General features: G+C 35.4%; 1 protein-coding gene across 6 annotated transcripts; it reads right to left on the bottom strand.

Moving 5' to 3' along the window:
* Positions 1-484: 484 nt before the first annotated feature.
* LOC7472543 (transcription initiation factor TFIID subunit 1) lies at positions 485-22,955 on the bottom strand. 6 transcript variants are annotated; one of them, XM_024589346.2, is made up of 22 exons: positions 22,794-22,955; positions 22,027-22,088; positions 21,439-21,542; positions 20,709-20,771; positions 20,540-20,585; positions 17,923-18,171; positions 16,005-16,123; positions 14,831-14,999; positions 13,469-14,555; positions 12,384-12,586; positions 12,011-12,248; positions 10,099-10,435; positions 9,361-9,570; positions 9,123-9,257; positions 8,279-8,485; positions 6,661-6,867; positions 5,491-5,974; positions 4,846-5,021; positions 4,575-4,697; positions 3,099-3,155; positions 1,865-3,010; positions 485-1,130 (listed from the first exon to the last, which is right to left on the bottom strand). In XM_024589346.2, exons 2-22 carry the CDS (start codon positions 22,067-22,069, stop codon positions 783-785), a joined length of 5,751 nt encoding a protein of 1,916 aa, XP_024445114.1. In that variant the 5' UTR covers positions 22,070-22,088; positions 22,794-22,955; the 3' UTR covers positions 485-782. The 6 variants fall into 6 exon arrangements, with proteins under 6 accessions (XP_024445114.1, XP_002323740.3, XP_052304240.1 ...); XM_002323704.4 differs by having other exon boundaries at positions 9,123-9,215; XM_052448280.1 differs by lacking the exon at positions 22,794-22,955 and adding an exon at positions 22,656-22,735.
* Positions 22,956-24,938: the final 1,983 nt, after the last annotated feature.

Here is a 24,938-nt window from a genome sequence, read left to right as displayed (position 1 = left end):
TAAATGATAAAAGTAATAATAATAAAAATTATAGTATAGCTATTCCTTATTAAAAAGTTAAAAAATATGAATATATACTATAACTTGTGAAGTTAAGTGTTCATAAATTAAGTTTATATTTTTTTGAAGTGATTAAAAAAATAAAAAAAAATAAAAAAATCAGGTTTTACTTGGATTAACATAACAAGTCAAGAGGTTACCTCGACGAGCTGTCTAAATTTTAGATTGACCCAACAAGCCTCCTAAGTTTAACTGTACCGATTGCAATCCTAGGTTTTCATGATTTGAAACCACCTTAGCGACCTGCTAGGCCAAGCCAAGTTTTGTAACTATGGTGCATATCGGTCAACATGATCTGAGAACTATTTAGCCACTATAATATATATGTGTGTGTGTCCATATATATATATATATATTCAACCATCAATTCAACGCAGTAGAACTTGACTGCAAACGTCTCTTTCTGCGACAAAGGAAGGAGAGATTCTGTTTCACAACGTCTTTGATTCCTGCATTTCAAAATATACATATAATTTACAAGATATATGACTCGTTATTTTACAAGGGCACAATTGCCATGCAGGCTTCTGCCCAAAGCTCAACTTACTTTGTTACTAACCCTCCTCCAAACCCCAGGAAAGAAAAAAAAATTTAAAAATTGCTTTTTGCCGCCTGGGGATTTGGGATAAATAATGAGATTAAGAAAACAATGGGGCATTTGTTTCTCCATCAGCTTCAGCTTCAGCTATGAATATATAAATAATGAGATTATGAACCCTGATTCAAATACCAGCTTCAGCTTCAGATAAGCTCTCCTGTTTCTCCATCAACAGGTAATCACAAAGTTCCAAAAGCTGGTCTGCAAGAGGAGGAATACCAGGGTTCCGCCCGTCGTTGTATACATGGGCATTGTAGGCAATCTGCCACATATCGTGTCTGAACTCATTTCGATCCTTGTATTCCATCTTCCTCGCCTTGTCCCTAATAGTTGAAAGATCCATGGGGCGTTTTATGATGTCCAAGTAATCAGGAGCCTCCTTCTTGGGGACAGGTTTCAAGAAAAGATAGGACACTTCTACCCTATCTTTAAGGGCATCCACAATACCTTCCAAGATGTTTGCCAAGCCAACCTGTATGGAAGTTGAGAAAAATTGATAAACTTAGTTCAGGTTTCATACAAAAGCAGTGAAACTAAAATTTGCAGATACATTGATAGTCTCTCTTTAATATCTAATTAATGGTACAAATGCACCGATGCTGCAATTTGCTGTTTCTTAAGGGATATGATACTAAAGCTGGATTTCCACGTCCATTTAGGCAAGAAGATTCTATTTTAGCTGTTAATAATTCCCAAGTTAATAAAAAATATTGCTCGGGATAAGTTAAGAGGCAAAGCTAAATAATGACCAGAGAGACGATACTATCAAATACATTTCATAAGAAAGTGAAAAGAAAGGGCCGAGGAGTAGGTAAATTCATGTCATTCTCAGTTACCACTAAATTGAGCAACCCCCAAGTCATTACACTGAAAGAGACTCCTCAAAACCAGTCAGGAGTGAACAGGAGAATAATAAATGGTTGCTGACAAGCTTTTCAGAAATAAAAGCAATGAAGAGCTCTGAACTATGACTTTTAAATTATGGGGCTTTGCACCAAAGATATTTCTTCTTTCCTTCCCTTCTCTTAAAAAAAAAAGTGAGGGTGGAAATAAAAGCCAAGCTAGCACAATTTCACAAAAGACAATTTGACCAATAAAGGTCTTCCAACCCATTGCATAAAAGGAACTATGGATGACTGTATAACAGACAACATATATGCATAGCACAAACCATATGGAAGTAATAAGGTTGGAGCTAATTAGTACCTCTCCAACTCTACGACGCTTTGTTGCTGGGGTATAATCAGCACCATATGTCCCCACATCAACAACAGGTCGCCTTTTTGCACCCCGATCTCTTTCTGGCATCCTTCTGCCATTTCTAGCTCCCCTGTAGTCATCCAAGTAATCATCACTGATTTCGGGCTTTTTCATCTTCATCTTCTTCTTCTTCTTCTTAGCTTTTTGGCGTTCTTCTTCATCCCAATCCCATCTGATGGTTTCAGTGTATCTTTTAATGTCAGCTAATTTTTCCTGTTCTTCAAGTGACCTCATTTCTTCTGCATAAATCCTCCTTGCTCTCTCTTCTCTCAGTCTCTCAGCAGTTCTCCTCTTCTCCTCCTCTTCCCACCAGCTTCTGTCCTCGGCTTTTCTCTTAGCTGACTCTCTGGAAAAATGCATGGTTTTACCATGCTTCTCAAAACTGGATAGTTCAGCAATTTTTTTAGTCTTCCGATGCTCACGACCAGTTCTTCCATCCTGACTGACCCTGTCCGGATCAATAATCTCTTTGGACTGTTTGATAACAATTTTCTTTTGAGTCTTTTCTCTATCTTTCTCAGCTGGTGGACGTATCACAATGGAGGGTTTATGAGGATCAACATGATTTCTGTCTCTGTATGTTGGCGGTCGTATAACAATAGAGGGCTTATGTGATTCAATTTGGCTTCTCTCTATATCCATTGGAGGTCGTATCACAATAGAGGGCTTATGTGATTCAACCTGTATGTTTTCAGGTTTCGCCTTGTTAAAAATTTTGATTTTATTAACCTTAGCAGTAGACCTACTCCCAGTATCAATATCAGAACTGACTGGTCGGACATCGGAAGTTGTAGGTTGATCGGAATGATCTGCAGCTCCATCAGCAGGTTTATCAGAGAATTTCTCCGTGGAACCACACTTGAACTTCACTGGAAGAGATTTTGCTAAACTAGATTTCTCACCCTCGGAAACTTCAACTTTGGTTGCACTTTTGGAGACCATCCTTTTCTTCTGCAACTTATGCTGGGACACATTCAAGAGATCCTGAGAAGTGGATTTTCGGGAAGCCTTTTCCAAATCTGTAGTTTCTACCGGTGTTTCAGGCTCCTTTCCATACTTAGGGCAGTTTTTATTGGTCTTCATGTGTCCTAGCTGAAAAATAAAAGGTAAACCAACTACAACTGATAAATTCTTCTGAAGCTTAAAAAAAAAAAAAAACACAGCTTGGTAAGTTGCACACCTGTCCACATGCTCCACATACGAATTTCTCTCTTGCTGATTTCTTTTCCTTGAAAATCTGGGTTAAAAACAAATTAAGAATGTTCAGGGCAAAAAGTGGAAAAGCTAGATTTCCAAAGTTAAAATGGGTGGTAATGTTTCACATGTTAAAAATCTGAAGTAAATGCAGCTATAAAATATAGCATGGCAGGCTATTGAAATACCAGCCATTGCTTGAACAACTAACAGTGCAAAACATGATTACAAAGCATGATGGCTGTCCAGAATGGAAATATAAAATCTCAAATAACCTTAGGTTGCATCTATATCACTGCACAACACTTGGTATGAGAGTTCTTGTATGCTATCACCGATGGAAACCAGAGGACAAGCCAATATGATACACTTAAGCCAAGAAATGAATTCTGTGCAACCTTTTTAGGGTATGTGGAGAACTTGATTTCTTTTTTAAATTTAAAAGTAACTTCTAAGAGTGGAAGTTGACGAACAAAGCATCAAGACAATGTAAAAATAATATTCATTGGAAGGAGATATAAATGAGCCAGGCAAATTTTAGGTAAACTGTTTGGAACACTTGTTCTCTTTATATTCTTTCTACGCTATAGTCAGGGAAGACGAAGAAAATGCATTTGGGTTTAGGGAGTTACAAAATGCATCACAATAGCACCATTTACTGGTTGTCTCCTTGAATTAAAAAGAAGCCTCTAGTTGCTGATTGTGTCCTATTTTCATTCTTCGCTTGAGTAACTTCCGAGCAGGGCAATGCACTCTTGAATGGTAATTGATTTATAAAGAATCTACGTTTGACCATAGCAAAGGACTGAAACTTAAGAAGATGGATAACTACATTGTAAGGTCAGAAGATTACCTTGAAAAGAAAGCAGACTTACTTGATGCTTTAAAGTTCAGAGAAGAATGAAATACTGCACTTATTTGTTTATTAGATTATCCTGGAAACAATCTTCCTAGAGATGGAGATCCCCTTGCCTTGCCTTTTCTTGTTGTTGTTGTTGTTTTTTTTTTTTTTTTTTTTTTTCCTTAGTGTAAAAATAGGTTGAATTTTCGTTTACCAATGAATTTTGGATCCACCCCGATTCAATCAATAACAATAATAGAACATTGCCAAAATACTAATTAGTCAAAACACAAAAAACGATTATCCTATGCTTCTCTTTCATATCTTTTATTTTTTCCATGCTCCCACAATCACATATCCAGGTGTACAGTAAGACCCGACAGATTTAGTATAAGTTTATGATACATGTATAAGGTATACTCAGTGTGAAAGGAACTTCTTTTGTGCAATTACACATAAAAATAAAATTGAAAGACATATTAAACCTTGAAAACAAAAGCGAATATACCCATGCATTATATCCATCAGAATCTGTATCTTTAGTTAAATGTTCCTAAAGGAGAATTTCCAAAAACAATGATAAAGCTCCATATGAAATGAAGAAAAGATGAAGAGGCTCACGTGATTAAGTCCATCTGCCATTATTACTTTTGCTTTCAATGGAGGCGTGTTAGAGATGCCGACGTTCTTTTTCACTGTATTCACCTTCTCAGATGCTTTCCCTTTCATAAACAGTGTTTCTACCTGCCAGCACAGTCACCAGTATACACATTCACAAGCAGGAAGAAATTATCTACTAGTAGATATGACAACAAACTGGAAGTGAACTGGCCAAGGAAAATGCAGGTTTCAAAACAATGAACAACATGGTTAAGGTGGAATGTATTATTACCTCCTTTGAGTCTCTGATGCTGTTCTCTTTAGGCGTATATGATCCACTGGGTTGGGTTTTGTTCATTTTCTTACCCCGGTGAACATTGTCAACAAAACTTGGTTTTTTAGGTGCCAATACTGCATTAAGACCACCAGTTTTTATTTTCTTTTTCTTTTTCTGCCCAGCCTCATCATCTGCAGCACAGCAAGTCACTAAAATAGCTAAATTATAAATAAACAACACGCAATCTATGATCCATCTACCATAAGTGTGCCACCTAAGTTAGTTCCTTAAGTTCAAGGGTTATGCCACATTAGCAAAAACTAATCAACATTGGGACAGGAAATCACATGTAAACGAAGTAGAAAAGAACCTATCATGAAAGTCAACCAAACTACAAGATTAAAGAAACACAAACACGATGAAAAAAAAAAGTGCCATATTACTAATGTTTCAGTATGTTAAGGTAGTAAAAGTGATTTTAATACACCAAGATTTATAAGTGGTTCATGCTCCCCAGTATGTGGCAGCACTTAACTGCCATATTCCAGTAGCAGGAGTTTTTATGCGAAGATTTAAGTTCCACCTATCTAGAAGTCCATGGAAGTATGCAAGCAATAGTTTATCAGATATGCCCATATGAAGCAAGCAAATAAACCATACCATCCATAAGCAATCTGCATAGTTCAGCAGCCTCAGCAGCTTCATCTTCAAATTCTTCTTCTGCCTGAGCTTGTGATGGGCGTCTTCTCATTTTTATCCCCTTTACACAATCTCCTTTGTCATGCTTAGACTCATAATTACTTTCGTCCCCTTCAAATTCCTCTGCATCAAGCAAGTTTTCTAGGTCTCCGGCAAAGGAATCCAGATCACTATTTGCTTCAGAATCACTTTCAATTTCATCACCATCCAATGCTGAAAGAGATTGAACTTGGCGATCCCAAATTTCTTGGCACTTTTCTCTTGTCTGTTGTTGCAGCTGAAGAAAGGACATTCGTTGGCCACGTGCATACTTGCTGATAGTTGTTGGATCAACCTTGACCCCACATGAAGCTTGTTCACTTGATAGCTTGCGTATCATGGCAATACGATGCCACCTTGTCTGTTTTGCAATCTGCTCGTCAGGTACATTGAACTTCAGAAGCACCTGGAAACCGGAGAATAACTGAATCAATCATATACATCTTTCTTGTTCATCACAATCAATTTTACTCTCTAAGGATACGTTAGATTAATTTAAGGCTGTTATTTACCAGTCATGTTGTTTATTGGGAGTCAATAAAATTAGAGATGACCCTAGTTAAGACATAAAAAAGAGGACTATCGCTAGATTTTTCGGTGGCACCCATTGAGGCACAGCAATTTTGTGCCTCAGCCCTTGCATTTATTAAAAATGTAACAGTCCTTCCTTTTTGTAATGTATTTAGTGTGGTTCTCTGTTACCATGTGCGAATTCTGTTTAATCTTTGAATGTCAGTAGATAATTCAATATGTAGTATCACCAAATTAAATAAAAGAATGCTTGTGGTATAATATGAAACATGATATCCCAGGTATGGGGTTTCAGTGTAAGGAGGGAAAGAACCATCTTTATTACCCCAATCTCCATGTCATGTTATAATGATTATGTATGCTAGATATCTGATTAAATCTACCCCAATGCTTCCCTTTCTTTCAGTTCAAAATGATGTAATAATACATGTTTCAGAAAACCAACAAGTTCTATGCAGTTACCTAGACGGTAATTTCAAGCTATTTATCTCCAAGATACAATCCAATAACGATTATTGAGTCAATAATAGAAAATTCCTTTGAAGAAAAACACTAACACACCTCTCTTGCAGCCTCCATGCTCAATCTACGTAAGTCTGCATCTGTCCCCGTAACAGTGGAACCTCCTCGACCAGCACCTGCCTTTTTCTTCATCATTGCATTTGACATTGGTGCCTTTGGAGCAGCACGAACATAGCTAAATCCTAAGCCCCGGCCAGAAGGATCACCAACACCAGTAATTTCAAGACGCTCAATGTTTGCCCTATCCTGAATACAAAAAAATTAAAATTGAGATTTGACATTCAAAGAGATAAAAAGGGATAATTGTAAAATATTGCATAAACCTGGAAAATATCAAGAATATGGAATAGAAAATAACCAGCAAAGAGAGGCAAAGGAAACTACTTAAGTACAGCAAGATACAATAACTAGAGCTGTATGGACTAGAGAACCACTAACCATATTACTTCTATATCATTTTAGAAAGTGAGAAAATCAATTACAACATTATCCCAGCAGAAATTGCTAGATAGTCATTATAACACAACACAAAAGGTGAAAATTCAGGAGTGTCTGCCATTCTGTTTGATAGATACATAAGTTAAAGGAGAACAAACACTGGAGTAGATAGGATAAACCACTGATAATGGACAAAGTAAAATAGAAAGCAAAATGACAATCACTCCAAGAAAAAAGAGAAGAAAAAAACAATACAGGGCAGTTGGCAGGCATATTGCGATGACATATCGGTACCCAACTTTCTTTTTTTTTCTTTTATTTATTTGTTTTCTTTTGACAAGGATCGAAAAATATCTTACAAAAATATGTCAACGAGTTGCAAACCTTTTACAGAAAAGACAAATGACATACAAAATGAAGAATCTGCAAAAATTATCCCATCATCTGCATTTCTATGAGATTTTATGTCCAAAAATAACAATAATTCTTTTCCTTCTAACACACTTTTGTTGCATTCATGTCAGCAACCGAGAAGTTGGTACTACTAGATTACAACTTTAGAGCTCTTTTCCTACACAAGTGTCCCACCCTTCAAGCATTCAACTTTGCAATCATACTCCAGGAGTGATAGACAGATCCATACACTAATACAAGTTATATTCAGTTCCTGCAGGTGCTGGGAATAGAATGTGGCCATGATTCTAGTTCCAATTCCGATTGGGATTCACATTCAATTTATATGAAATTAAATGTACTTGTAGTAGGGTCCTAATTCTACTAGATATTGAGTAAACTATTTCACTTAAAATACAACCCAGTTCTTGCACTATTGCAGTCCTTGTTACTAGCAAACCAAACAAAATTAAGCAAGGAACAGAATGAGATTCCCAATCTCTGACTGAACCAAACATGATCATATAAAATTTTATTTAGGAAACAATGAAGCCAATTTCTCAATGAATGTTCAGGTCAATCCCTGAGAACTGAGAATCTAAATCCAAAAGAATCAATTTCTTGAGAACAGTGAAGGAAACAAAAAGAATAACAATCTCACAATGGAAATGCTATTTCATTATATAAGCTCTTACAGAGGGCAGATATTCACACAGTAAATGGTAGTAGCTGCATCCACAACACTTTCAAAGGCAATGCTGACTTGAAGTTCATTAGAATCAGAGATAGCTAGAAAGTCTCATAAATCAGAAAAAGAATATCTTACCTGGTTTGTACAAGCAACAAAATTACTGCTCAGGCTCCATGGAGTTATCTGCAGTTCCCTCTCAATATGCGATGCAGCAGCCAGAGCTATCGCTTCGTCAGGGAGCTGACTCATTGCAGTCGAAACACTAGCAGGAAGCGTTAGCTTCGTAATCCCCAAATGTTTAAGACGATACAGACCAGCTTGCATGCTTTCATAAGCACAGACCTAACACCCAAAATAAGGGGATAACTCAATTTATTTAAAAGAACAGGGAGAAGTGCATGGAGCAACTAATTACAAGAATTTTCAGCGTACTAAGGAACCACCGCAGCACCAGATTCAAGAAAATCTATATGATCATTATTATTTCCACAGCAAACTCTATTAAACCACCAAATTCATTTGGTTCACCTTTATCTGAAGCTGAGAGTTTATGGATCCACAAGGTAGCAGATACCAATCATTTTAGATTAACAATGTATTCTCAAGTGATATTATGAACTAATTTTTCAATACAAAGTGTATCATTACCTTGTGCTAATTATAAACCTGACAGTTCCTTAACTCTAACAATGCAAGTTAAATGTACTCATGTGATCTCATTCGCATTTAGAATGCTTTCATCCAATAACACTTGCTAGTCAGACAATCAAATTGCAAATAAAATGACTAGCAATTTCCAAAAAAGAGCTTACAGCATCTTTGCAATTTTACAAGCTTACAGAATTGCAAAAATGCAATCAACAATGACCTCAAATCAAACTAAAACCATGGCTATCCAAATTTATTGCCATAGGAGAATCATAGAAGATGAAAAAAATAATAATTAGAAAGAGAATGAGATATGAAATCTGAAACTCACATTCTCTGGTAAGACCATCTTTTTCAATTCCTCTTCAGATGGAATGATGAAATCACGCTTCTTGGCCCAAAACAAGTGTCCATTTGCATCCTTCTGCATGTTGAACATTCCATGTAAAGCAATACATTGGGCAAACTGAAAGATTCATTGATCAAAGTGCAAAACCAACAATCATCCGAACAATTATTATTTATTAATAACTCCAAATCTAAAGTTAATTATAAAGCAAGAATTATACCCGTAAAACAGCACACTCCTTGAGCTTCTTTCGTAAGATGGTCTCTGGAATGCTTGGAAAAAGAGCAGATAGCTCATCTGCACGTATCCAAGGAGGTGTGCCACGCTTTTCAGCAGCTCGGAGCTCACGATAAAGATACAGCAATAACCTATTTATGATATATGCCTGAAGATTCTTCGAAGCAGGAGCTAAAACCTCCATCAGGGGCTCCTGCAAAGACGGATCAAATAATCCAAATTTATTTGTACACCCTTGAACCAAATAATAATTAATTTTTGCATTTCTATCTTAAACACCACAGCATTTAAATTTCCAATGGTGGGATGGGAAAAAAGGCACCCAGGAGGCGGGGAGGAGTATTGTAGAAGAACTTCCAGTCTAAGCCTGAACATCACATTGTGTAATATGAATAAAAGCACTATCAGTTAAATGTCCCAACTCCTATCCTTTCCTCTCCCAACTTCAAACAACTTTCCCTATAATGGCTGTCACTTCGGAGCGAGCACTTTAGAAAAAAAATAAATTCACATCCTGATCTAGTGATAAGAGCCTAGGGTGTGGAGCAATATTAGGTAGGTCATTACATGGAGGAAGATAGAAATAACTCTTAGGTGTTCCAAAAATGCAGCATGAATTGCCAATCACAATAAAACTACAAGAAGAAAATAAAACTAGAGATTCCAAACAGAGTCTAATTCAAGGCAACCTCGAATAGCATAAAAGAAAGCTGAATCAAACCTGTTGTCCAATGACAGCAACCCTGTCAATGCGTCTTAAACAAAGCTTTCCTTTTGCAGAACGAACCAACAAATAGTCAGTAGGTGGCACCTTGTGGGGAAATATGGGTGCTTTATACATGTTTGTTTCAAGAGATGACTGACTGCAGCCAGCTTTTATGTCTCCAAGGAAAGGGGATTTATCAGTCTGCTCCAGTATCACAACATTACCCAAGCTTCTTTTTTCATTGCGCAATGAGATGCCAGTTTGATCACCTGGGCTTGACTTCTGATAGTAAGTACGGAGATTAGCACCCATACCAACATTGCTTAACAACAAAGGTCTTTCCTCACAATACCTGCAGTAAGAAAGCAGATGTACCCCTGTCAAAATACCATCTTCATATGCATGAGGGCAAGAGGAAATTCAAAAATTAAGAAACAAAACGTGTGTAGGATGCACCTTTTTTTAAAAAAACTTAGGAAGTTTAAATGAATTATTTGATGCCTCAGCAATTACATTTTGGAAATTAAGATTTTAATAAGGTACAAATGAAGTATTTCTACATGCCCAAAAACTAAATATGTGAAAGATCAGCTAAAAATGGTTACATAGGTACAGTAGAACTGGTTTTCTAAATGAACAAAATATATATATAAAAAAAAAGTATGCTGGAAGATTCCTTTCTCAAAAAAGGTTGAATTACCAAAAGCATGATTAAAAAAATTTAAATGGAACACATTGAAACAACTATCCAGGTTTCTTTTTTAAGATTGACTGCCATGTTGATAGAAAACCACAACTAGCCCTAGTAAAAAACAACTGGGATATAGATTTCAACAAAAAAAGATAAAAAATTGATGAAGTCTGTATTGATAATAAGATTAGAACTTTGCAATTATATATTAATTTGATACCATAGGAGGTTTGTCAAAGAATTGCAAGACACATTATGATGAACAAGCATACAACATAGAGAGAATCACAACTACTACCTAAATTTTTGAGGCCCATAAATTTCATCAACTAAAATGGAGGTTTTATAAATAAAGGTCAATTATACCAGATATTAGTGATGTGTTTAATCAATATCCAGTCTAATGGCTAAAATTCAAAGGTAATGAATAAATAGTTAGATCATCCCTCCCTACTATGTGCTGCCCACAACATGTTATCAGAGAAAGGATGAGCAGAGGATGTTTTAGAACTCATTTACTTGAGGCAGTAGGGGAAAATTTGTTTTGGAAGAAGGATTTTAAAAATGTCTTGTATACAGATTTTGCAAGAATGATGATCGTTTTTAAATAAGATATGAACATGAGAAAAAGGAACAAAGAAAACTAGAGAATTTAGAATTACAAAAAATATATAAAAAAAAAAGTGAAGATAAATAAAGGACATGCAATAACAAGAGGGAGGAAACAAAGCAGAAAGTAGAGCAAAACAGAGAGCATGTAACACAGCAACACATGAATATGACCGGTGGTAGCAAATGAATGATCAAATTACAAAATTCCTCAGTTTCACTAGGAAAATGATGCACCGACAGTTTGATGCACATACGAAGCTATCTATTTTATATCACATTTTCAAATGAAATTAATGAAAACAAACTAGCTACTTCAGATAAGCATCTCAGGAATATCTATGTGTTAATAATAAAAACCTTCGATCTAAAATTGCTTCTGTTGATTCCAAAATTATGAATAACAACAAGGCTACCGAAAGAAAATGAAGGGAATAATATCAAAGGGAATAAAACTGGATTAACTGGAGCGTGCAAGTCTCTGCTTACCAATTTGAGCATGTATCATGTATGTAAAAAAGCAAATTGTCTACGAGCATTAAAACAACTTTTTCAATGCCTTCGAGGGGGATTAGACAAATCTTGTAAAGAAGTAAACAGGTAAAGAAAGATTTTTCTGTCACTTACTCCATTAGGAAAATGTGACCATCTTTTACAGAAAGGTCAGATTTCTTCTTAAATGCCCCTGGAGGGCGCAGAGACTTGTTTTCACCTGGAATCTTTTGTGCCCTTGGCCACAAATGAATTTTTGTACGAACTAGATGAAGCAAGGAGTTTGGCTGAACATTTTGAGCAGCAAGAGACATGTGGTCTTCAAGCTCCTTCCTCAAATAAAATATCTTCACAGTTTCTGATGGCTTGAAATCTATAAAAAGAATATTTCAAGTTCGTTCTTAGTCTTCTTAAATAATTTAGAAATAACACATTGTAAAAGTGGATTCACAATACAAGAAATTAAAACATAAATTGGGCATATCACAACCAGAAAAGTGAATACAACCTAGCTTTTTTGAAGCTTTTGCTTTGACAGAAGAGACAGTTTCCTCAGCATCCACATGTACCTTACTTCCTTTGCCCCCTAAGCTCTTTAATATAATTTTCATTGGTCCTACTGTAGGTAGCTTCCCTCGTTCTTTGACAGCCACCTCATGGTCATGGGGATACCATAAAGCTTTTGGTCGATGAAAATTAGCTAAATCTTTACTGCAAAACAGTGGATTATATTCAAAAGGAATATATAGAAAATGCAGGACATAGAATTGATAGGTAAAATATATAACATGAACCCAGACTTGAATTACATTCAAGTCAAGAAAACACGACATATATCAGAAGCAATACAGCTTGCTGAAAAGAAAACAAGAAAAACACCAGAATCAATTATACTACAGAGCATGGAGCCTTAAGGTGATTAGGCTTCCTCTTGCCTGAGGTGCCTAGCACTACTATAGGTGCTTGCTCCAGTAACATAAGATGCAAACTTAAGAAGAATAAATATTTCAAATAAAAGAAAACAAACAGGCAAAGAATCACCAAACAAATGGCTTCTAATCAAAATATCAATATCAAATTCATATATGTATATGCTCAATAAGAAAATCCAAGTCAATATCACAAATGCCGAGCTATCACAGCACCCTTTTCCTTTTTTGGTAAGTAACAAGGCACTCATATCGAGTAACTCAAATAAAAAATTCATGATTGATTTCTTGCCTTCATCAAAAATCACTACATTATCATCCATGGTCATCCATTAATATTATTCTGGCCCCTTTTCCTTTTACCCTGCAAAAAATAATACCTTTAACTCACAGAAGTACATCACTTCTACTCATAAGATGTTTTCCCTCTTAAGCGATTCTATCCCTCACTGTGAGTTTGGATATGCTATCTTATATTAAAATATTGAAAATTATGAATTGAAAAAAGGCTTTAAATATGCTAAATTGATCAAACATAGCTTTTCAAAGGGGAAACCCAGCACCATCTAATCTTCTCAATAATTGAAGAATAACTATCAATAAGACCACAGAAATGAGATAGCTTAAAAAAAAACCTACTACATGGTAGGCCACTAAAACTTACTTGCTCAACTTCAATTTCATTGTCTGAAGCTTTATAGCAGGCGCAGAGTGATGTATTTTAATGCCATATGCAGTTCGTTTATTAGAATTTGATTGCAATTGCTGAGAAATTTTCCTGTTCATGTAGAACTTGTCATTAGCAATGTTGAATTGCCAACCAGATCGATTTCCATGGCCTAGTAGCTCATGAGAAACCCTTTGCTTTAGGGTTCGAGTTATGATCATTGCCCCTGCGTGAAGTTGAAGATGCTTACTATCCCTGTGATCCAAAATTTCAAAGAGCATCTGCTTATCTTGAAGATCAAGAATCAGCTTAGGCTTTATGTTAGTTTCATTTGGTTCCCATATTATATTATCTAACCAAGATCCTTCCATCAAATCTCTATTTTGCAATGTGAGCTTGCTGAAACGCCTTACAGCATCACTTTCATGAAGCTCCGCACTATTATTCTCTCTTCTATCATCAACATGACTAGAGCTATCCACTTCCATCTGAGATTCCAATCTCAGAAGTTGTGGATGGCATCTGCTTTCTGAGAATGGAAGATTTCCAGGTTCTGAAGAGTCTTCTGAGCCAAAGGACTCCAAGAGAACAGAAGACCTGTTCCGAAGAAAGTTACTGGTGTTCTCATTTAACTCCACTGGGAGCTCCGAACAAAGATTTTGTGGACTAGTCACTTGTTCACTTTCCCTAATAAATGAAGATCCAGTGTCAGGTCCCGAGAGATCAAAACTCTCTACAGAGTTGTCACTGATAGCTGGGGAATTGTCCCAAAGAATTCTCTCTTCCCAGTCTTGCTGATCAAGGGGGTAGAATTTTGAATGCACTGGAGACTTCCATTCCACTTCCTCGTTCATTGGTTCAGCACTAAGATAAGAGTTCTTTCTTTGTTCCTCAATTTGAACAGACGTTTTAATAGCTCCATGAACAGTTCCAAATCTTGCTAATTCTGCAGCATCTTCGCTCAAGATTGAGATGTCATGTTGATTTACAAGCAAATGTGATGGAAACAGTTGACCAGAGTCCTTTAAAAACACCTCTTCATCCTCTTCAACGATATCAGAAGCATCCATAGATGTATACTTCTCTGAAAATGAGTTAAACAAGAATGTTAAAACAGAAATCAAGAAAAAAGCAAACCATAAGATGACAGGCTCCAAATTAATAGACAATGCTTCCTCATTATTGAAGAGCAAAACCAAGAAACAAGAAACTAAAAAGAAATGAAAAGAAGAGTGTACAATGCAAATTGCACAGGTGGTGCACAGGTTATATTCACTGTGACATTGCCAGAACAAGTTAAATGATTATGAGATGAAAACATCACGCCTGAAAGAAAATACCAAAAGCAAGAGAGAATACCTTTGAAAATGGAATATCTGTGATCTCTTTTTTGTCCTTTCTTCAAAGGTTCATGGATAGAAAATATTTCAGAAAACTTTAAGATCTCCATCCCATCTTCTATAAACAAAATAGGAAGTGGACTGGGACCTTTACCATCTAGAGGCCCCTTGACATGATCAGCTTCCTCCTGCTTCAGCATAAAGACCTCAATAAGACACAGAGCAACAAGATAACTATTGCAAAAAGATGCAATAGAATTATTCAGAATCTTGGGTCAAAGATGTTGCACACTTACACCTTGCCATATTTTATTGACCATGTCACACAGAAAACATTGTATGTCTTTGATTAACAGACAATCAAGATTTATCAGGTTAACATTTCAGAAGTGCAAGCAGCAAACTAACTCCCAGGTTTAAAGCATAAACATGTTTTCCCTCTCTGTACCATCTTCTTTCCTCCATTCCTCAAAAAGTGTGGGATGTGATTATTTGCTATTAGAGTTGTGCCATGGGTGATGTTGAGTTCTTTGACGAGGATGGCAGAATTCTTGACAGCTGCCTTTCTGGGTTTAGGAAAGAGGAACATCCAATACTTCAACAAAACGTGTCTTTTGTTGGCAACTATCTGGTTTTTCTGGATGGAAAGAACCAGTAAAACTTTTCAAGGATCACTTCCCATCGAGAAGATAGTTGTGGAACAACATAGTCTCCCAAGGTATATTCTAATAACACCAGAATATATGGGATAGTGCAAACAAGGGGTAAGCAAACTAAGAGGTTGTCCGGATCTAAACAAACCGCGGGAACTGTTTTAATCAAAATTTTGCATCCTTGTGATGCAATGCTTTGGGGGCTTTTAGAATGTTTCCCTAGCTGACACTCAACAGAATTGGAGCATTTTTATTTTTTATTTTGAGCTTTGTTCCTTTCCAGAGAATTGGCACACAGTGAATACCAGAGAGAAGTTTTAGTAACTTGCTAGCATTCATCTATATTGACATCATAATCAAACATGCACAAATGTTTTTACAATCCAAAGGCTTGCACTCATCTTTTAAACATGTCCATAGACAGTGGTTTCTTAAATGAGACTAAACATTTGCTGATGAGAACATCATGCAACAGCATTTAGAATGCAAATGCAATAATATGTAACACCTATAGAAAATTGAAGAATATGGTAAAATGACCTCATGAATATCTTCCGATTTAGCATCAGAACTTTCAGAATCCATGGAACCAAGTTCTACATCATCCTGAGAAGACTTCTCTACTCCTACTCCTGAAACTACTCCAACATCTTGCTGACCTGAAAAGGAGATTCTAAACTAAATAATCTTGCTGGCACAATTTAGAAAATTGAAAAGCTTGTGTGTGCGCGAGTGGGGATATTCATGGTAAAAAACAAATGACTATTCCATAGCCAAGGATAATAACCTCAAATTGAAATAAAATATTTGTGACAATTTTATTAAGAGAAAAAAAAAAGGATATATGTGAGGTCGCTTAGTCAGATGAGTTATCACTTATCTCCAAGAAATTCCTTGATTCTTTAGTCTTTTTCTTGTGTCAGTTAAGCAAAATCTCAGAGACGATAGAGCTACTCAGAAAGTTCAAATTTGGAGAAAAGCTTGGTAGAAATCATCAGGTTCAATTGTACTGCAAAAACTCCTAGGTGGATGCTACAATTTGAATTACTTCGTGCACACACACATTCAGCTGTCTGAGAGCACAAAACTGAATGTAGGGCAAAATGAATCCAGACATTGCTGAAATCTCACACATAAAATCCACCCAAACAGCTGATACTAAATTTGTACGTCATACCAAAAACTCTTCCAGGTTCCAACAAAATGGGTGTGATCCACCAAGAAACATTTGCGGGCTATAGAACGAATAAAGATAAAAAGGAAATTGGGATAAAAAAAAATATATGTTTAATGAATTAGAGCTGCTGAATCTGAGCACTTGAAATGAGGATTTGCAAGGTTGAGGCAAAAATGCACTACCTAAAGTTCTGATCCAAGACAGCTAGTATGGCAAATTAATGCCCAGAGATGGAGTTGACTGAACCAGACCAGCAAGCCCAGCATGTCTGAGTTAATGCACATCATATACCCAAAGATTTGCTCCGAAAACATATTTCGGTTTATCTGACAGTCACACATTGGTGACTTGGTGTCTTAGATAATCCAAGCTGTATTTGACATAAACAAATTCCATTCCTCACAATTGATATTATCCAAAAGGTGGGTCCGGTCAGGTAAAAGTCAATTCTAATGCCAAGAAATTGCCATAACAGAACTGATGGCATCCTATGTTTTTGCAAACCCCAAACAAAGAACAAAAAATATAAGATTTTTGGATGTCATGGATATAAATGCATGTACAACATGAGAAAAAGACAGCTACTTCTTTGAAACAGAGATATAATCATATAAAACAGGAAAAAAAATAAGAAAAAAGAAAAACAAAGGCCAAGAAGTGGCATCACCAGCACACCTCTTAAACCAAGTGTTGACAGAGGAAGCATAATGTGCATGCTACAAAAATACAGCACACTCTCCTAAAATCCCAGATAGAACCTCCTGATCGATCAGAATAATATCCCTTGGCTACAATTATTGATGAGAAAAATGCAAAAAGATATCCAACATTTATTTAACACCAGAACAAGCCCCACAAACTTTAGAGAATCACCATAACCTAAAAATAATGTAACCGAAGGAAAAATGGATCAAATGAATGAAAACAAACACAAATGAGAATATAAATGCCAGCATTTTTCAGAGAAACCAAGTTCTGATCTGACCAGCAGCGAAAATGAGAAACACCAAAAAGTCAAAATTCAGAATTCCAATCTTTTAAAATTAAAGAGAATGGTACCAGATTTCAGTATAAAAGCTTGAGAGGGGTTAAGGAAAGAATGTATCTGAACCACTAAAACCACAGAATAGGCTATGAGTAATAAAACCTTAAAAGATGAGAGCAACGGCATTCAATATCTTACATGGAAAATGATTACATATATTCCAGATCAAACGTTTCTATATATATATATATATATATATATTAAAATGAACCAATGTGAATCACCCAAAAGCAAACCTGTTAGAGAGGCAGTTTGAAATTCAAGAATTTTATCCGAAACCACAGGTTCCTTTTCAAGTTCCTCTTCCACATCCTCATCATAATCTTCATTGTCGGATGTAGGAGGCTGCAATGTGGATTCAGACAAAATATAATTCTTTTTTGACAACAAGTAGTCCTCCTCACTAACACCTTGAATCTCAGGCCCCTCGTATTGTTCATCAAAGTCTTCGTAATCAACTGCATCTTCAGCCTTTGCATCATAATCTAGCAGCATAAATACAAAGTAAACTTATAATCAGAAGGTTGAATGGGGTAAGCCACAAGAGAAACTACAAGTTACCTAAACACAAACAGCATTATGCATGAGTATGATGGTGTGGAATCTACATATTTTGACACACACATAAATGCACAACATTTTATGGATGCATGTGTACGTACATATGCAAGAAAGAATACCATTGGACACCATCAAAATATGCATCAAGGCATAAATCTCAAATCCAAGAAGTATTCATAAGAAGAGTCCCAATAGCAAGAAAAGGAGTCAAATTAACCCCAACTAGACATACACAATATCAAAGAACCAATTTAATCCAAAAGCTTAACAACTTCAATTGTTAAGTGAAGTTCCAAGAATGGTTTTATATTACTCTTTAATACACCTCCTCAATTGAAAGCCTTTTGAGTATGAAACTTGCACAGATCCATCATTACCTCGTGCTTAATGTTGTTAATTTAATTAGTCTGAATGAGAGTGGTGAAATTCAAATTCATAACCGTTTAGTCATCAAGGTTTTGATACCATATCAAAAGAACTAATTCAACTCAAAAGCTTAAGTTGTTGGGTGAAGCTCCAAGTATGGTTTTATATTAATCTCTAATACATAGAAGTATTTGAAGTCAAATTCTAGTAAGACGACAAGAAATGAAGCAGCTTATCTAACAAGTCCAATGCTTGCAAACATTAGGTTGAACAAATCAGACTATAGTAGCTTACAACCTAAGGTGTCTTCAAACAGTGGGCAGCAAAATCATTAAAACAAACTTTTGACTGTTTGTTTGAGCTCTTAATCACAAGTCCATTCCAAAAGGTGTATAATTTGTTCTTGCAGCATAGAACATGCTGCCAGAGGAATGGTTGGAAATTTCTGACATGGCTTGAACTTGACAAAAAAAATACTCTGAGACACCCAAAAAGACAACCTATCCAACCCTGAAAATGAAAACATGACCATTTTCAGAAATAAATTCATTAGTGAGTATTTTTAGTAAAACCAAGCATATTTAACTAGAACCTTTCATTTGGCTAGGCCAGACCAAATATTAACATAACATGACTTACAAACCTGATTAGCTTCACACTGACTTCTACTAGATGTACAGAAAAAACCAAACTGTTAGATTCTCCTAATCACAAACTATTGATACTCCCCATTTTTTTTCAATTATCACTGAGAATAAGAGCAGAGATCTGAGTTACTTGAAAAATTCTTCCCATTCTAGAAATTTAGTCTCAACTCCAACCACTGATAATTTCCAGTGTTTGAAAAAACATCAAGCATAATCTTAGATTCAGTTAATGCTCCTTTTCTTCTTTAATTTAAATGTTGGTTCAAGAAATTCTATTTAACTTATTTAAAGAGCTGGACATGCATTAGTTTCCGCAATAGCATGTGACTATTATCATTCTGAATGTATTTGGAAATTGGGATAACATTATTTATGAAGAACTATGTTTCCCCAATTCCCCAATATATTCATACTGATAATAGTTATATACAACAGAAAAAGATGTATTTTCCACACCTCCCACAAAAAAAAAAAATCAACAATAAAAGGAAAAAAGAAATAACATTATGGGCTTTACCACCAAGAACAAATGTTGCCCGATCAGATAGTTTCTTTGCATTCCTATGGTATCATGCTTTGGGTGGTTTTAAGGTGTTTCCTGAGAGTTCTACAGGATTAAGGGTCTTCATTATTCAGATCCTTGATGTCTTTCCTGAGAGGTTGCATGTGCATTCCGACATACTTTCATCCACTTAACAAATATCTTTCAGCATATTCATGACAACCTAATCTTTATTATTTTCTAAGTCTCATTATTATTATTCAAAAAGCTAAAGATACCTTTAAAAATTATTTCTCAAGAATCAAAGTCGATTTACTTCTATGAAATGGTTTCATGGGATTCAACCAATTGTTTCTTCACGTTAATCCAGGTATTGCTCTGGTGACTATGCATGCCTGAAAACTTGAGATTACTGATTATGTTCCTTAAAAGTAAGTTTTATCTTTTAAACAGAAGTGTCATCATAAGAGAGAGCCATATGATCAAATTGGAAAGCTTCCCAGCATACTTGACATACAATAATAGAAATAAAACAAGAGTTCATAACTTGCAAAGCATCTTAGGCAGGACAATTTATGTTTCATTAACCAGTATGCCAGATTAGTAGAAGAATCCAAACAGAGCTTCTTAAAGTGTTACCAGTTAAATGTAAGTCAAGACAAATAAAAAAACAACAGAGAGAGAGAGAGAGAGAGAGATTGTTTAGTTAAAGAACCAAAGATACTAACACAACATCAAAAACTGCATGACATAGTTTTTCCTGGCAGACAACATCACCTTGTTCTGCAGCGTCAGTGGATGTTTGGTGTGACTTCACTGACAACTGAAAATAGAATAGCATGAGATTATAGTGTCAAGCCAAAAGAAAAAAAGGGAAGAAATCTGCCCAAGCATAATTGAGAACGGAAAGCTAAAACACATAACACATGATACAAATTTTCCATACATCAATTTCTGTTAGTGACGAACCCAACTTGTCAGCTAATGCGGCAAGATGCTCCTTTGCATCCTGAAATTATATAGTTTCGCACCACAAGTGAGAATATCGAACTGAAAAACTACCATAATAACAAACAAGGATGTTCCTTGTTAAAAGCAAAAGAAGAATGTATGTTAAACGCAGCAAGCCCACAACTCAGTTGCATTATGGGATGAGAACATAGAAGTTGCTGCAAAACAAAGCTACTGCATGCCTGAACATGACTTGAAATTTCTAAGATGTCATAAACTGACTTTTTCTATACTGCTCACGGCTGAACAACACACATTTACCAGATTAAAAAAAAAAGGGAAAAAAAAGAATTTAGGAAAAGATCAAATTTCATCCACTTAACAATCTGGGGCTATCAGAGGTTTTCATATTGAGATTTGAAAACTTTTTCACTCAATCTCACCTCCCAAGTACCTAGCCACAACAAATGACCATTGCCAATGAAGCTTAGTTTATTTTACATCTTTGAATTCTTAAGACACTGTTATTTCTTCATTTCACCAGCCTAAGCCTCTTATGGTTTTTGTTTTTTTTCCTGTCTCAAATAAATAGTACTGCTTTCGCTCAATCTCAGTTTTAAAGGGATGCCAACTGTCACTTGCAATACATGTGCACGTTTATGAAACCTTTTATGGCAAGTAATACAAGAAATAAAAGATCAAATATAAAAGAGACATAAGCTCACCTCATCAAGGTAATCAGCATCAAGATCACCAGAATTATCAACATTCCCAAACATAAAACCCAAAAATCGGTTACCACCAACTTCCTCATATTCCTCGTCATCATCTGTCCAACAGTCATCCAAGCATTAGGATAGGATGACCACATGGGAGTTATAAAAAAAAAACATACGGAAGAAAAAGAAAAGCAACTAATTTTGAATACATTTAAGAAACACATCCCAATTCTTTCTTTTCTTTCTTCTTCTTTTTTTACCAATTTGATTTTCACAGTTTTGTGTTTCACAAGGTTGTCTAACTACGGGAACAAAATCAACTTAAACTACAGCCATTAAAACCAAAGACTACAGACTTTAATTACACAAGCAGTCAATACACCAGGGCCATCATAATTCTACCTATATCTATCACAACACCGTGTCCGAGTACAAAATAACAATGCACTTCACCGTCCATGACAAAGAAGACACACAACTCCAGAAAGCCTTCAAAAGCCGCATTTATATACAGAATTCAACCAATGATTATTATAACAATGAGCGTAAAACAATCAAATCTCGTCATACTATTGCGTCAAATAACCAACTTACCATCGTCAGAAGCACTTCCGGAGTCATAGCCACCTCCACCCATGATTTAAAGACAGTTTTGCCTATAATCATCAAAATGGAAAAACTCCAGCTTTCAGCTATTAAACTAAGGGAAAAAAAAATGAATAACTATTTAAAATTCAGTTTTTTATTTACTTCATTTCATAAAAATCCACGTGGAAAACAGAAAACAAATGAGAAGAAGTTTTAAAAAGGGAGCTAAAAAAAACTACATCATCGAAATTCGAAAATGGAAACCACAGATTAACTTATGAAAAAAAAACACAAAAAAGAAGAGAAAATAAGAAATTTAATCCAAAAATACTACAAATTTAGAAATTTAAGTTCGTTGAAACAGTGAGCAGTAAACCGCACTCGAACTCTCCATGAAATAAATTAAAAAAAAAATTCTCCTAAATTTTCAATTTCCAATTGAAAAAGAAGCTTGTGTAAGTAACCAAAAATCAAACCCTAGCAGAGACCTATAAAATACTGAATAAATCAAAAATAAAAAAAAATCGAAGAGAAAAACCACAAATCGAAGAGAAAAGAAATTAAAAAAATAAAGCCAAAAATACTAAAAAGGAAACATAAATTCGTTGAAATAATAAGCACTAAACAAACCGTACTTTAATTCTTGCTTGGAAAAGAAATAAACGAAGAAAACATAAATTTCAAAGAGGAAAGAAAGAAAAGTTTGAATTTAGAAGGAACGGTGATGAAAAAAAAAGAGAAAAGAAATAGGAGTGAATGGATTAAGATGTTACCTAGTAATTTAAAAGGATTGACTCATATCCTAAAGGTGATAACGATAATCTCCGACCGGGATAGCTAGCTTTCCTCGTGCCTTAGCGCTTGAGAGAAAGCAGAGAACGAATGACCAATGTAGTGTTGGGCAGGAGTCGAGTCGGGTCGGGTTTTGAGATTGGATATGGGCCTGGACTTTGCATTCGTGGAGTTGAATCTAAGCCCATATTAAAGTAATTGAGCTTTAGATTTGAATTAAACTGATTCTGCACATTAAAATCATTTAAAAATATTAAAAAAAATATTAATTTAAAATAAAAAATAAATTTTTTTTAATTTTATCAAAAATATTTTTTAAATGTAAAAATAAACAGTACCTTACTAATGGTTTATATTATTTAAAAAATTAATTAGATTTTTATTTAATAATTATGAGTATTTTTCTGACTACTATGCATATTAATTGAAACTAAATTTCAGATGATTTTAAGATAATGTTTTTAAGATTTAAACCTCAAAATCAAGGAAAGCAAGCAAACTTTTCTAACCACTAAGTTAATCTCTGGGTTAATATTTGTTTTTTCAGTAAAATCATGTTGTTAATATTTTTTAAAAAATTTATATGTTTTTATATTATTTTAATATACCGTTATTAAAAATAAATTAAAAAAATATTATTTTGATGTATTTTTAATTAAAATATACTTTAAAAAGTAACCGCTACCACAATATCAAACACTACTCTAAGTGAATTATTATATTTCAATAAAATTTAAATTATTACTTTTTGGAAAAAAATATTGTTGTACAATCAAATTAAAGTTTTTGAAGGGCTCTTATGATACAAAATTAAATATTTTAATTTACATTTATTTTTTAATTTCTCAACCTAATCTTTAGTTAATATTAGCAACCCTTTTTAATGAACGGATAATTTTAAATTTATTTTATTAACCATAATTATTGATTTTTCATATGATAATTAATTTTTTTATTTTAAAAAACATGTTAACCACTTTATTGCATGGTCTGACCGACAACTACAAACAAGGAGCACCAAGAGCACTGACTTGCCTTACATTTCTGAACACTACGTAGCACAATGCTAAAATCGTCGACAACAAACATGGAGTAATATCATGGTCACGACTGATTTGGTCCATCGATGGTCCATATACACTGGTAGGCTCTATTGGTACATGTGGACCGTGGCTAGTCTAGATAGAACAATCACAGCAGGTGGCTGCTGCCTCCAGCGCTGACCAGAAACATGGTGATAGGTACAGACCCTCAAGGTCTAGTTATGGATTTGGTTTGAAGGACTTGCACTTGGGACTTTTGGTATCCAATGGAAAGGTGGCAAGGAAGGCCACTTGAGATGTGGGAATTTGGGTATGGTAGGCAATGATTTTGGGTTTGGCATAGGCCAGGACTTGACCGGTGGGAATTTGGGCAAGGTGGGCAATTTATGCGATATAGGGTTAGGCAGAGGAGGTGACTTGGAGCTAGTCGATGGTGGCGTTTCATCCTTTGGTGGTGACATGGAGGTTGGTGATGGCAATGTTGGGGGTTCTACTGTAACTGGAGGTGTTTTTGGTGGATTTGGTGGTGTTAACACAGAGATGCTAGGAGGAACCAATGATAACGTGGGCGGTCCGAATGTCTCAGCTGGGGATGGCAGCGTTGGTACTGGTGTTGTTGGTGTGGAAGTCAAGTTGGGTGGCAAAGGAGGCAATTTAGGCCTAGGCAACGGAGGAACATTCTTAGCACTGTGAAGAAGATGCCGAGTTGCTAAGGCAACATTAGTGCATGAAAGTGGAATCGATATGAAGAAAGCTATGATCAATAGGTAATGAACAGAAGCCATGACGAAGCAGAGAACTATTTGATTTTGACAATTTGCTTTTGTATATATAGGGGAGGGGCGGGGGTAAGCTTACTATATACATGAACTAAACATAGAAAAGGAAGTGAAATCAAGCCCAAAATTGGTGTTAACTTGGGTTCTTAATGAGCAGGGGACTTGACTAACTGGATTCATTGAGTAATTTTCTTTCAGATGTGGTTAGATTTCATGAGCTGGTGCAGGTCCACAATTATTGTAATCAATAGTGTCGAATTGTTGTTGTTGTGGACAAGAATTAAGGCCTGTTTATGGCAGAAAA

Source organism: Populus trichocarpa, chromosome 17 (assembly GCF_000002775.5).
Source record: "Populus trichocarpa isolate Nisqually-1 chromosome 17, P.trichocarpa_v4.1, whole genome shotgun sequence".
In the NCBI taxonomy this organism is placed as follows: domain Eukaryota; kingdom Viridiplantae; phylum Streptophyta; class Magnoliopsida; order Malpighiales; family Salicaceae; genus Populus; species Populus trichocarpa.
Note: the sequence above shows the minus strand (reverse complement) of the source record. Positions and strands in the feature narration are given on the sequence as shown.